Raw genomic sequence first — 13,052 nt, forward strand, 5'->3', positions numbered from 1 at the left:
TTCCATTCTCCTTACGCATAGAACAATTGGCTACCAATGGATATCATTTTTTCTATTTATCTGGTCTAATACACTTGCACATTATTCTCAAAGATTGGCCATGAGAACGCTAGACCTGTATATTTCTATGCCCCTCAATGTAACCAACATTTGATATATTTAAATCCCGTTGCATCATTCTTTCTTTACCGTACAATCTATTTCATCATTGCTATTTCTACCATTCATTTTCATCTCACAATTCTTTGATGCAAGCACAAATATGTCTGTAAGAAGCCTTCATTGACATACATCATATGAGCCAAGGAAGGAAATGGCATGCTTTTTACAGAAGTATCCTTGAAAATATTAAATTTGAATACTTCTTTTTCCAATCTCCTTATGCAAAGAACAATTGGCTAGCAATGGATATCATTTTTTCTATTTATCTAGTCTAATACACTTGCACATTATTCTCAAAGATTGGCCATGAGAACGCTAGACCTGTAAATTTCTATGCCCCTCAATGTAACCAACGCTTGATATATATATATATTTTTTGCGCAAAAAGTAGTGCTAGTTATATTACTTGAAAGCGAGAGTACAAGAAGGCCTGAAGGCCAACGCGCTGTAATCACAAAACAGATTCAGCCCGAGAAGTCAAAAAGCTAAATACAAGCCTCCTAGGGCATAATCATCGGAGAGTGGACAAACAGCCACGGTGGAGGGGCGTAATGCCACTGAAGACTCTGAGTGGAGTGCTGGAAGAATAACTCCCGGTGGTCCTAGTCGCGAAGGAAACGTTGTCTCTTTTCCTTCCCTGCCCGGGACTCTCCCTGAATCTGATCCCACTGACCCTTGAGCATGTGAATGATCGTGCTCCAGAAATTTGCGAGGGTCTGGGTAGTAGAAGAAGTCTGAGCTCCTACAGTCTGCGCGCATTTGGAAGTCCAGATATGCTAGCTTGTGATGCTCCCTATGATCTCCCAAACTGGGTGCCGAGGCATCGCTCCTGCATTTGTCTCTGTCAAATGCCATGGGAAGCTGTCCATGTATGCCCAAGTGGCCTGCGTGATGAAAAAGACGGGATCCTGTCTAGAGAACTCATAGGCCAAGTGATGTCCCGGCTCAGTGCTACACCAACAAACGGCTCCCCAAGTGATCGGTCCTAGCTCAGGTGTAGCCCTAGCTAAGATCCCCATGATTCCCTTCCAAACCGTCTGTGTGTGCGAGCAGCTCCAAAGGCAATGCTTCAGGGACGACTCCTCCTGAAGACACATCTGACAATGCCCCTCCTGCCCCATCTCTCTTAGCCATCTACCAACTGGAAGCCCCTTGTGTGCCACCATCCAAAGGAAGTAGGAGATGTTCCTCGGACGCCAACTAGCCCAGAGAGTCTTCCAGAAGGTGCGAAGAAAGACCAAGGATATCCTCTGGGCATACAACCTATGTGCTTGTGTGGGTAGCCCACGCTGGAAAGCCCCAAGAGCACGCCGGCCCGTGCGCGCACTGTAAGAAAAGAAGGGGGTAAGCTTCTCTGAGGTCTCCGACGGTGGCCAAAGCCACTCCCCTGGGTCCCACTCCACCTCTGACAAGGAACGGCCCTCCCATATCCAGAGTCTCCAATCCTGGTCCTGCATAATCAGGGGGTCTATATGCCAAGTCTTCCCTTGCAGCCCTACAATGCGAAGGCGCTGCCAGGGAAGCTAGGGGTCGATCACGGCCTCTCTGCTCTGTAGGCGACTGTCATTAGTGATGGAGAAGAAATGTACCGAAGAACCCGAGAAGAGGCTTTCCACCACCAAAGGAATGCCTCGTGGAGTGAACTGTCCTAGCCACCTCTCATCTCCCGGGAAGAGCTGTCCGGTGCCTACGAGAATCCTCCAACATGCAGGGATGGCAACATCAATCTCCGCTCGCCGAGCCTGGATCCCACGTGCCGTACTTACTGTTGCTGCCAGCTCGCCTGGGCTCATCCTACTATAGACATCCCTCCAAACCCGGAACGAGCACGCGGGCCCATGCACCCAAAGCACCCAAGGGATATGGGATCTCTCTCCAAGCTGACGACCTGTATCATCTGTCACCTGGCTGCTCCAAATCAAGGACTGTCTGTCTGTCTCCTCTCGGCAGCTAGGGGGAACCTGAGAAAGGCTGTGTCGCAGCTTCCTCCATACCGAAATGAGGCTACAGAGGAAGGGGGAACGGGGCTGAGTCAAAGGAGCTGAAGTGAAGATCCATCGAATAGAAGGCTGCCAAACACCCCCTCTCTGGGGAGTACACCCACTGAGACCATGCTGTAGCAAGAGCTTCCACGTCTGTCCTCCTGGGGTCAGACCGCGGATGACTAGCTTGCCAAGAAGTGCCTGACTCTGCAGCTCTGGATCTATAATGCCAAGGCCGCCCTCTGCCTGGGGAAGAATGACCGTCTGCCAGGCGACCCTAGCTCTGGTGGTGCCGGAACCGTCTGAACCAGACCATAGGAAGTTCCGCACCAATCTCCTCAACTGGGCTACACAAGACCTCGAAAAACACCAACAAGAGGCCACATACCAAGCAGTGGCAAGAAGGACCTGGTTGACCACAAGGGCCCTGCCTGCCAAGGAAAGCCGAGCCGTGCTCCAGAAAGCAAGCTTCCGTCGTATGGAGGCTAGGACCGGCAAGAACTGCTGAGCCGGTGTGATGTCCAGGCCTACCTGGAATCCCAGGTAACGTGTCGTCTATCCTCTAGGGATCCAGCGAAACCCCAAGAAAATACCCCAATGTGAGCTGGCTCCCGGATCTGTAAGAAAACCAACTGACTTATGCCAGTTGATTTTCGCCCCAACCGCAAGGCAAAAAATCTCTAGGGATAGTCTCACTCGCTTCCAGTGACTCGACATCATCCTGCACATATAGGGCTGTGTCGTCTACATACTCGGAGTCCAGCAGCTCGGCATTCTCTCGAATAGGGAGACGCATCCCACGAAGACCAGTGGTACGAGCTCGAAGGAAGTGTGTCATGGCCTCCGCAAAAAATAGAAAGAGGTAAGGCGCTAATGGACAGCCCTGACGCACCGAGCGCTCGAGTGTGAATCTCTCCCCCATCCTGCCGCTAATGATAACCCGATTGGAGGCCGATCTGTAAAGGCTAGCAATACCTCTGATCCACTCGTCCGGGAAATCGAACCGAGCGAGTGTACCTTCCAAGAAGGACCAGTCTACCCTGTCGTACGCCTTCTCAAAGTCGAGAAGGAGTATGGCAAGGTGCTGGCCACTATGCTGGGCCCATTCCGTCGCCTCTGAGAAAGTGAAGATGTCCAAGATGCTGCGATCTTGGACAAAACCAGTCTGAGTGTCATGAATCAAGTCGTGTAGCAGGGGGCGGATGCGACTGCTGATCATCTTGGCGAGGATTTTGTAGGCGGTCGGGAGGAGGGTGATTGGGCGCCACTGTCTGATCTCCTGGCGGTCCCCCCCTTTGGGGATGAGGCAAATCAAGCCTGTCGCAAGGCTCTCTAGCATCTGCCCACTGGAGAAGATGTGCTGGAAGGCTGCGAGCAAGGGTCGGTGGATCTGCTCCCAAAAGGTGGTAAAGAAAGCTCTAGAGAGGCCATCCTCACCTGGGCATTTTTGCCCATCAATAGCACTCACCGCATCTTGCAACTCCGCAACAGTGAAAGGTGCGAGAAGGGTGTCGCTCATGCTGGGCTGCACGAGTCTCGGTGTAGACCTCCACACCTCCTTTCTGCAAATGCGGCCACGAGGGTCTGGGGGCTCCTGCTGGAATAATGATCTGTAGAAGTCTGTCGCCAAGTCCCGGACCTCATCTGGATCTGTCCTGACACTACCATCCTGCGTCCTAAGGGAACGGAGCTGCTCCCCTGCTGACCTCTGTCCATGAGTCTTAAAGAACTCACTGCACATCCTGTCGCCTTTCCTATCCCAGAAGGACTTGGAAGCATGAAATGAAAACTCTGAGCGACGCTGGGTAATCTCCTCTAGCATGGCTCGGGCCCGAACCTCCTGCTGTCTGAGCTCCTCAGAGCCAGGAGAAGACTGCTGCATCCTCTGAATCGAGGCGAGATCACGTCTGAGACCCCTCTCCCATGCCCAACACCGCTGTCGGACCTGAATCGCCTCCTGCTGGCAAATGCGGCTAGACTCAGCAAGCGCCTGAGCTACCTGTGCTGCCATATCCCTGGTGGGTCCCACTCTTGCTACCAAAGGTCCACTATCCTGCTGTGAACCGCTGCTCTGGTGTAGATGGAATCTGGGATCCGGCATGAATGTGGAGGTGAGGAAGAGGCCGAGTCCAGGACTAGGATGACTGGGGCATGGTCTGAAAGTGTCGTCCCTGGAACCACTCCTGACTCTCCTCCTCTGCCAAGCGCCCAATCACTAACATAGAAACGGTCCAACCGCTCCAGGAGTCTGCCTCCCTCCCTCCTGTAGCCCCAAAAGAAGTCCAGACTCCCAGGCCATCTGCGAAAGGACGGCTCTCTCCAGCTGTCCCGACCTCCCACTACAAAGAGGAAGGAGTCCCAATCTGCCTGCTCTGCCTGAGCTATACCGAGAAACTCTCGGCCCCTTCCCTGCTGATCCTCTAAAGTCTCAAGGTTGTTGAAGTCCCCTCCTACAATCCAAGAGTCCATCTCTGGCAACAGGTCTGTCAAGGATCTCCAAAAAACGGATCTACGTCTGAGATCAGTCGGTGCGCAGATATTGAGGATACCGATGCAGGATCCCTCAATATGCAGGCCCACCCAAAGCGCACGTCCTGGGATCAAAGTGCCAAAACCAAATACATGTTGAACTAGAGAAGCGTCGATGGAGGTGCAGACACCCCCGCTTCTCCCCTGCTCGCCAATCGAAGGTTCCCAGTAGGTGTGGGAGCCTCCTGTGAGGACCTTCCCACAAATACTGGTCTGTGATGCCGAAAGCTTGTGTTCCTGTAGTAGGAGCACATCTACCTTTCCCACCAAGGCTGGCTGGAGCTCCTGTCTGAGCACCATCTTCTTGGGGCCATGGGTGCCTGATGAGTGGAACCCGTTAACGTTCCAAGAGATAATGCGTAAACTCATGAGGAGGGAAGGTGGGCCACAAACAGCTGTCTGCTTGCGGTCGAAGTCGAAGTGGTCGGAGGATGTCCTATGTGGAGACGAAGGCGCTTTTGTGAAGGTTTCGAAGGGAGGTCGGATCATCGGACCCATCCTCTAAAACCTTCAGCAGAGGGGAAAGGCCCTTCGTCCCGTGGTGGTAAGCTCTCTCTAACCAGCTCGACGCCTCTGCCAGGGAAATGCCGTAGAAGCCCGCAACCTCTGAAGTCCTCCAGGGACGAAGCCCTTCCGCGTAGGCCCACTCCAGCGGTGGCCTAATAATGACAAGGAGTCGGAAACGTTTGGCGCTGTGGCACCAACGCAGACGAACATCACCCTCATGCCACTGCTGCTGAAGAAGCTCCGCTGCTCTGCTACCAATCCAGTCCTGCACCTGCTCCTAGGTCTGGTCACGTATTGTCTCCCAAACATTTTCATTCGTCCATTGCTCACTCCCTTCACTGGAGATAGTGAAGGAATAGCTAGGACCATCGTGCGGAGCCAGAATGGACACCTTACCCTCCGCCCCCTTGCGGAGGAAGAAAATGCTGATGTCTAGGCATGCGGGAAAGGAGCCAATACCCGCTGCATCCAAGTAGTCCCAAGGACCTGCTCGGTAGAACTCCAATGGAAGAGCTCTAGGAGCAGCCCTTGGGCTTGGGGACGAAGATGAGGAGTCTGAACCGGAGGGAGGGGAGCTGGCCACCTGTGGGGAAGGGCCTCTCCCCGTCGTCGGGCCCGGAGGGATGGACGAGGGTGAGGTCTGTGCTGGCTTCGGGGCTGCAGGTGTTGCAGATGGAGGGGGGGATTCCTTCTATATCATGCTCGAGAAAGAGAGTGGCGCGGAAACCATTGGTGCAGGGGGGAACCTGGAGGGGGTGGGGGTCGAAGAATCGAGGAGGAGGGGGGAGGGGGGGGAGGGCGGGATGAGGGCTGAGGGGGAGGCTGGCTGACCTTCTCCTTACCCTTCTCCTTCCCCTTATCGGACTGCTGATGAGTAGGGATCATCTGAGGGGGCTCTTGCTGTGGCTGGGAAGGTTTTTTGGGGCCTGCTTTGTTGCCCTTCCGTTTTCGTTTGACTTCCGTCCAGCCTTCCCCTTCCAGAGGGGATGTCGCTGACTGGAGCAGAGTATCCTGAGCTGCCTGAGGACATGAGCGAGCCTGGTGCTCGAAGCCGTGGCATCTCAGACACTGGTTTGGGCGACCAGTGACCAGAATGCGCTGCGTCACCACACCTGTGTCTGTCTCTATCTCGAACTCCGAGGGGATGCTCTGTGGATCAAGGACTGCCACTTTGACACGTGGCACCCCTTGGGCTGCCGCCGCATCAATGTAGGTGTCTTGCATAGGCCAACCAAAGTGCGCCCCCAGGTCCTTGATGATCGGGCGAAGCTCGGTTGCGAGACCTGGGAAGATAAGGGTAACTGGGTGTCGAGGAATACGAAAGTGGGCGTCGAAGTCCGCTACACTGAAGCCCCTGTACCAAGGGACCATGAGAATGATCTTCCCACACACAGAAGTAGGGGATCGTCTCACCATGTCGCTCGCAGCCTGTGCTGAGGAGAGCTTAAGCCAGAAAATGCCACGTCCCATGAGTGCAACCTCCTCAATGTGATTGTCCTCGAGGTAGAGGGTGGACTGCAACCAGTCCCTGATGTTTGCTCGTGAAGGGGAGTAGCCAATGACCCTCCCATAAACTGATGTCAGGGAGAAGTCCGTGGCGGCCTGCTTCACCAAGGAGACCTGGTGCTCTGTCAAAGTGACGCGATAGGCTGATGGAGGGAGGGGGTCCGTCTGGGCCACCGGTTCCGGACACGTAGCCGCCATATCGCTTGACTAACTGCGAACTCCCAAGGTGGGGAAGGAAAGGAAGAGGAAGGGGGGAGGAATGGGAAGCGGAGCGCGAGCGAAAAAAAAAAAAATCGGGTGAGGTGAGGTGAGGTGAGGTGAGGCGAGGGTGGGGTGAGGTGAGTGGAGTGGAAGTCGGGTGAGGTGAGCGGAGAGGGAGTGAGGTGAGCGGAGAGGGTGGGGGCGTGGAGCGGGCGGGTGGGTGGGGAGCGTGGAGCGGAAAGGGGTGGGGAGCGTGGAGCGGACGGGTGAGGCGGGTGGGTGGGGAGCGTGGAGTGGAAAGGGGTGGGGAGCGTGGAGCGGAGCGGGTGAGGCGGGTGGGTGGGGAGCGTGGAGCGGAGAGCTTGGAGCGAGGAGCGGAGCGGGTGAGGCGGGTGGGTGGGGGCGTGGAGCGGAGAGGGTGGGGAGCGACGAGCGGAGGGGCGGTGAGGAGAGGGGGAGGGGGAGCGTGACGGAGAGGAGGAGGAGCGTGGAGGAGAGGGGGCGGCTGGCTGCGCGGCAGCAGCTAGCGGAAGGAGAGGAAGGGGCCGCGCAGAAAGCGAGGGGGGGGTAGACGGGGCACGACGGGGAGGGAGGGAGCTCGCAGGAGCGGGTCGTGACAGCACACCATTTCTCACGCTTGATATATTTATATCCTGTTGCATCAATCTTTCTTTACCGTACAGTCTATTTCATCATTGCTATTTCTTCATTTTCATCTCGCAATTTTTTAATGCAAGCACAAACATGTAAGAAGCCTTCATTGGCATACATAAATAATTTAACAGTAAGCTTGGGCACTATCTGTAATACTCAATTCTGAATTGGCATATATGTCATGTACAATGATCTTTACAAATGACGTTTCTGTCTATACAAAGCAAGCATAAAGCATCCCAGAATATTCTTACACTGTTGAAACCTTCAAATTCTACTGTTAACTCTAACCAGGGCACCAGGAATACAGAACTCTAACAAAGTTGAAAGGTCCATGAGCTTTTGAGCATATTCAATTCTTCTCTCTCCCGCGCCTTTGCCCTGCATCCAATAGACTTGATGACCCACCTCAAGACAGAAAATAGGCTTCAGCAGTCAATGTGTCGTGGAACTGGGTATGCATAATGGAGAGTCAGGATGGTTCCACCAACAGGCACCAGCATGAAGCATGTGTCTGCATTATCGTTGAGGGAAGGACATTTTTTTGACAAAGTGCTAATGCCAAGCCAATCATTTTTTAGAACTGGGAATTTGAAAACAATTTCCCTTCATCTATCCATCGGAGGTAGCGCATAGGGTGTTAGCTCCCCTATCTCTTTCTTTTCATTCTGCATTGAAGACACGGAAATATTAACTAAGTCAGTATTGAATGGCGTAAGCATAGGTAAGCCCTAAGATCACACAGTGTCTTTCCAGTTATCTCAGCATGTACGACTTTGCCCCTAATCTCTTCAAAGAATTATCAGTCATATTTCTTCAGAACCAATATATGGTGACAGAGGTCCTTTATATGACTTATCTTCAAAAAGGTTCAAGAGATCAGAAATATTTTCCCAGACCAATGTGGCATAGGGCTGAGTGTGTGTGTGTGTGCGTTTTTCTTTTTTTTTTTTGGGGGGGGGGGGGGGGGGGGGGGTTTGCACACACATGGGGGTTCACAGAAAAGTTGTATCACAGAAGATTAGTAATCAAGATACAGAGATTCTACAGTATTCTATTAGCCAAGATTCTTTTGTTACATTCAGGACCAGCACTGTGCCAAGACATTACCTCAGCATATTGCTAAAATGAATGCAGACTGACTTCCTCGTAGGTAACTGGAATCCACAACAGATGAAGGCTTATACAGAGCAGGGATTGAATGGATGGGATGTTGGAAGCATCTTGGAAGACAGGTGAATCAGATCTTCCAGAATTAAGTTATCATTGTATATCTTAATTGTATATCTCATAACACAGAAGATGTCAGCCAAAGTATGGCCTGAATTGGAAAGATATGAAGAGAGAAATCAACCCCATACAATATGTGATGTCACAAATGCCTTAAGCAGGACCTCTCTTGTAAGCAATCCAGAGCGGCCAACACAAAGGGCACTGGGTGTGGACCTCTTCCCTACAGCTGTGTAAGCCTCCTCACACCCCAAAAAGAGCCAGCTGGGATAAGAGGAGGGGCTTCAATCAACTCATCTATCTAAGGATCATCAATTTACAACTTCTTATATGGGGCTATTGTCCCCCCAGTTAACGTGTCATAAGCGCATCCAAGAGTTCTCTATCCCTCTCAATTACAATGCCACATGAGGGACTTGGCCCCCACACACATATTCCAGCAACCCCCCATGACCCAAGCACCAAATGCGAGATTTGACCACCCAAACAGGGCCAGGCACCAAGTAGGAGATCTGAACAGCCACAGAGGGCCAGGCCAAGCATTAAATTCGACCCGTGCAGAACAGGTCACACAGCCATCAGAAATCTTTAATCAAGGCACCTGTGGGAAGTCACATCCCACACTGCAGCCACAATCAACGCTGCCAGTGTGCACAGTCAGTCGATGCCATGCAGTAGCCGCTGTCATGCAACACACTGTGCAGCACAGTCCAGTCTTCAATTCGCAGGCTCCAGTTCACGGTCTCTGATACCATGTAAGCGACCCAAAGAGGGCCGCGTGTCCACACAGGACTGCCGGGTGCGGAGGGTCCTATACCTCCACCCCATAACATTGCAAGCCTCCTCACACCCAAAAAGAGCCAGCTGGGATGAGAGGAGGGGATTTAACCAACTCATATATCCAAGGATCATCAATTTACAACTCCACATATGGAACTATTGTCCCCCAAGTCCACGTGTCACAAGCACATACAAGGGCGCCTCTATCCGTTTCAATTACAATACCACATGAGGGAATTGGCCCACACACACATAATCCAACATATTCAAACATCCCTGTCTTCAATAGACATCTTGTATGCAAGAAGCATTCACACGACCTTGAGGTGGAAAGAGGCAGATGAGAGACGCAGGGTGGAGAGGCTGATATAGGCAGCGCAGAAGAGGTAGCAGAAGGGCCTATACAATATTGTTATGCCAGGTACCCCCAAACTAGATCCAGTCCAAGGGGGGCTTGGTTGACGGTCTTTTCCTCAATTTCCCGAGTTGACTAACTACGCCTGTGCCCGAGCTCGGGTTGTAAGTGCACGTTTTGTAGAAGGGACCCTCTCATGTAGAAGATGCTCTGTCTTGCACTCCTCAGGTTGCTGTGCAAGGCTTCCACAAGAAACGACGTGGGAAGGAACATTTGCCAGCATGTAACTAACAAAACCGGGTGATGTGCAGAGTGGGTGAACTGTATGGAGACAGGCACTTATACACTTAAACAGAAAGAGAGTGGAATACCAGTTGTATAATGAACAATGTCTGTATCACTGGAATAGAACTGATTACAGCAGCTTATAGCTGCACACACGCACAACAGACTTCACACTTGGTCACCTTCACTCACCTCGACTTAGGCTTGAAGCTCTATGAGCTAGCAGCCTTGCTCTAGACTCTCTATGGCCTAAGTACTCACTCCCAGCTCACTACAAATTGATTAAGTCTGAGCTCTCCCTACCTAACACCTTCCTATGTAAGTGAGCTCACCGCCTGAATGAGGACGGTTGAGCCTACCGCCTTCTAACCCTGTACTCTCCCTAAAGGACGGGGCCTTATTCTATGATTGGCCACCACTGCTTGCATTACTCCATGATTGGTGGAGGTGCACCGTCCTGGAAGAAGGTTCTGACCAAACCCGCACGCCTCTTCTGTGTGAACCTGCCTGAGCTCCTTTGTGCCAAGTTGGAACTCAACCTGAGCTGCCTGTTAACTGGGGTTAACACTCACCTCGACTTATTGTGACCTGTGACTTCACAGCTTGTATTTGGCCATTCTTTCCAAGCATTGCTCGAATGAGAGAGTCTCGCCAATAGTCTACTTTCGGCCGCAGGCTCGTCTGCGCCGTCTCTTTGGTAGGGCTAGAGTTTGTTGTTGTTGCTGCTGCTGCTTTGTCGGAGGGGTCTTTCTCTTAGGGTCGTTGGGGCTGGGCATCGTTGTTGTGCATGAGTCCTTTGGTGGAAGCCACCATCGGCTAACCTTCAGCCACTAGCTCTATTGGTGCAATTGGTGGGGTAGCTTGTGTTTGGGGAGTTATAGAAGACGAGTCGGTGCCCCATGGAGACACTCTTGGTATCTGTCATTCTGCTTCACACTGCCATGTTGGCGATACAGGGGGCCAAGGGTATATGCCATTGATATCCACTGGTGGGACTTCCAGACACCTCTCCCACACGTCGATCCAGTCACAGACCATCTACCCAAGTTAAGGGCTCACCGGATCCATTTATTATATGAGGGCTGACAGAGATCTGTTATATGCCCAAAAAATGTCTTATCTTCCATTAATGCATTCCCGAGAGTTGCTCCATCGGTATATACTTCACTTAGCGCCTTAATGCGCTATTCCTGGTGCATCATCAGCTTCCTCTGGGAGGCTATGGTCTCCTAGGCTTGTACTGGTGCAACAAAAAGCCATGGTCCCTTGATGCGCTATTCCTGGTGCATCATCAGCTTCCTCTGGGAGGCTATGGTCTCCTGAGCTTGTACTAGCGCAACAAAAGGCCATGGTCGAGCTGGCGCTATTCATGCTCGGTCTGTAGCTGGGTAAGCTTTTTGTCTCTCTCTTTTTCCCTATCTGTTATTGAGCTCAACAATTTCATCATACCAGCTCCTTAGCTCCCATTTGTATCGTGCGGGTTCCTAGGGCTTGTAGAACAGAGCCTACGGAGGTATCCATGTATGGGCCATGTAATGTATGGTATGAGCTGCCTCCATGATTGATTCTCTGAGCTACTGCCAATTCCCAACAACTACCTTTGGTCCAAATAGGTCGTCCAAATAAAAGAGGGGATTGTTATCCTCACCTGTCTTGAAGGAGGCAAGCGAGGTACTTGCTTGATAGTTTGTGGAGAAAGGACTTGGAATATTCGAGCCTAGTGCTGCTAATCATTCTCCTCCTCTTGAATCTTTCCCTTCCCCTTGCCACCCTTCTGCTTCTTGGAAGTATCAAATGCATCTAGGACTTCTGAGGCATTGCCCCCCTGTGGCTATTTATCTGAACTCGGGGCATGAAGGTCAATGATTGCATCTACAGCTTTAGAGGCTATATGGTCCAGCCATGCCATCGCAGTTTCTACTTCTACTAGAGGCACAATGCCTGTACTTGGACTTAGAGCTTTGGAGATGACAACAGTTGTTTGGACCTACCTTTCCGCTTCTGCTGCTATTCTTTGCACTTCAACTGTAGCTTCCTCCGACCTAGTTGGCGTCTGAAGGTCCCTTAGGATTTCCTGCTTTCTTATTGGACTTGGTAACTGGTGGTTCCAACTGTGCAGAGCTGATCTGTGGGTGGGACTTCCTTGCTGTGTTGCAATTCCCGTATGTCGTGACCTCCTGTATCACTCGTGCCAGGTCCCGAGGTGACCTGGATGCTTCTCGACATCCTTCGCTTTGCTGATGCGGTACCCCTGTAACTAGTGGAAGACACCTTCCTCAAACTGCTGGTCAAAATGGGTTGAGTTTTGTTGATCTTTCTTATTAGAGTGCTTGACTGGCAATGGTGCCAACTTAAAAACTTCGGCATACAGCCACTTGTCCAGGTGAACCCGTTGACCTTGAATGCTAATGCTATGTGCATTGACCTCATACGAGTTGAGGAGCTTCTCTGCCACTTTAGAACTCGACATATCGAACCATGGTGAATTCACCATGTCCAATAGCTTGTTGCGCTTCAACATCTTAACAGTTGTCGCGCGGTGGATTCAATCGGATATGGCCCTTGGAGTTGCAGAGCCACCTTCTATCATTTTGCTGGTCTTTCTCCTCTCCTTGAAGTTGAAGAAGGCACAGGTGTGGTTGGGTTCGGAAAGACAACCAAAACGAAGATGGAAGGATAGCTGAGGTCATGAGAGCGATTGTAGAAGCGGATGTGAGAGATGGGTAGCAATGAGTAGGAGTACTGTGAGTTGTTGCATGGAGCAACGGCTTGTTGAAGTTGACATGCTGCCACTTCCAATGTCCCATGTGACACCTCAGCCGGAGCCCACTCAATGTAGTTCTCATGATTAGTGCTAGTAA

General features: G+C 51.7%; 1 protein-coding gene across 1 annotated transcript in view; it reads right to left on the bottom strand.

Annotated features, from left to right (window-relative positions):
• Positions 1–7,681: 7,681 nt before the first annotated feature.
• Positions 7,682–13,052, bottom strand: part of LOC147892598 (uncharacterized) — a 72,897-nt gene continuing 67,526 nt past the window's right edge. The window contains exon 17 of the mRNA XM_087386755.1: positions 7,682–8,209. Coding sequence (XP_087242881.1) covers positions 8,150–8,209 — 60 coding nt within the window. The 3' untranslated portion in view covers positions 7,682–8,149. The remainder of the gene's footprint in view (positions 8,210–13,052) is intronic.

This window comes from Dipteris shenzhenensis, chromosome 16, assembly GCF_047967505.1.
Source record: "Dipteris shenzhenensis isolate YYH24624 ecotype China chromosome 16, Dip_SZ_1.0, whole genome shotgun sequence".
Lineage (NCBI taxonomy): Eukaryota > Viridiplantae > Streptophyta > Polypodiopsida > Gleicheniales > Dipteridaceae > Dipteris > Dipteris shenzhenensis.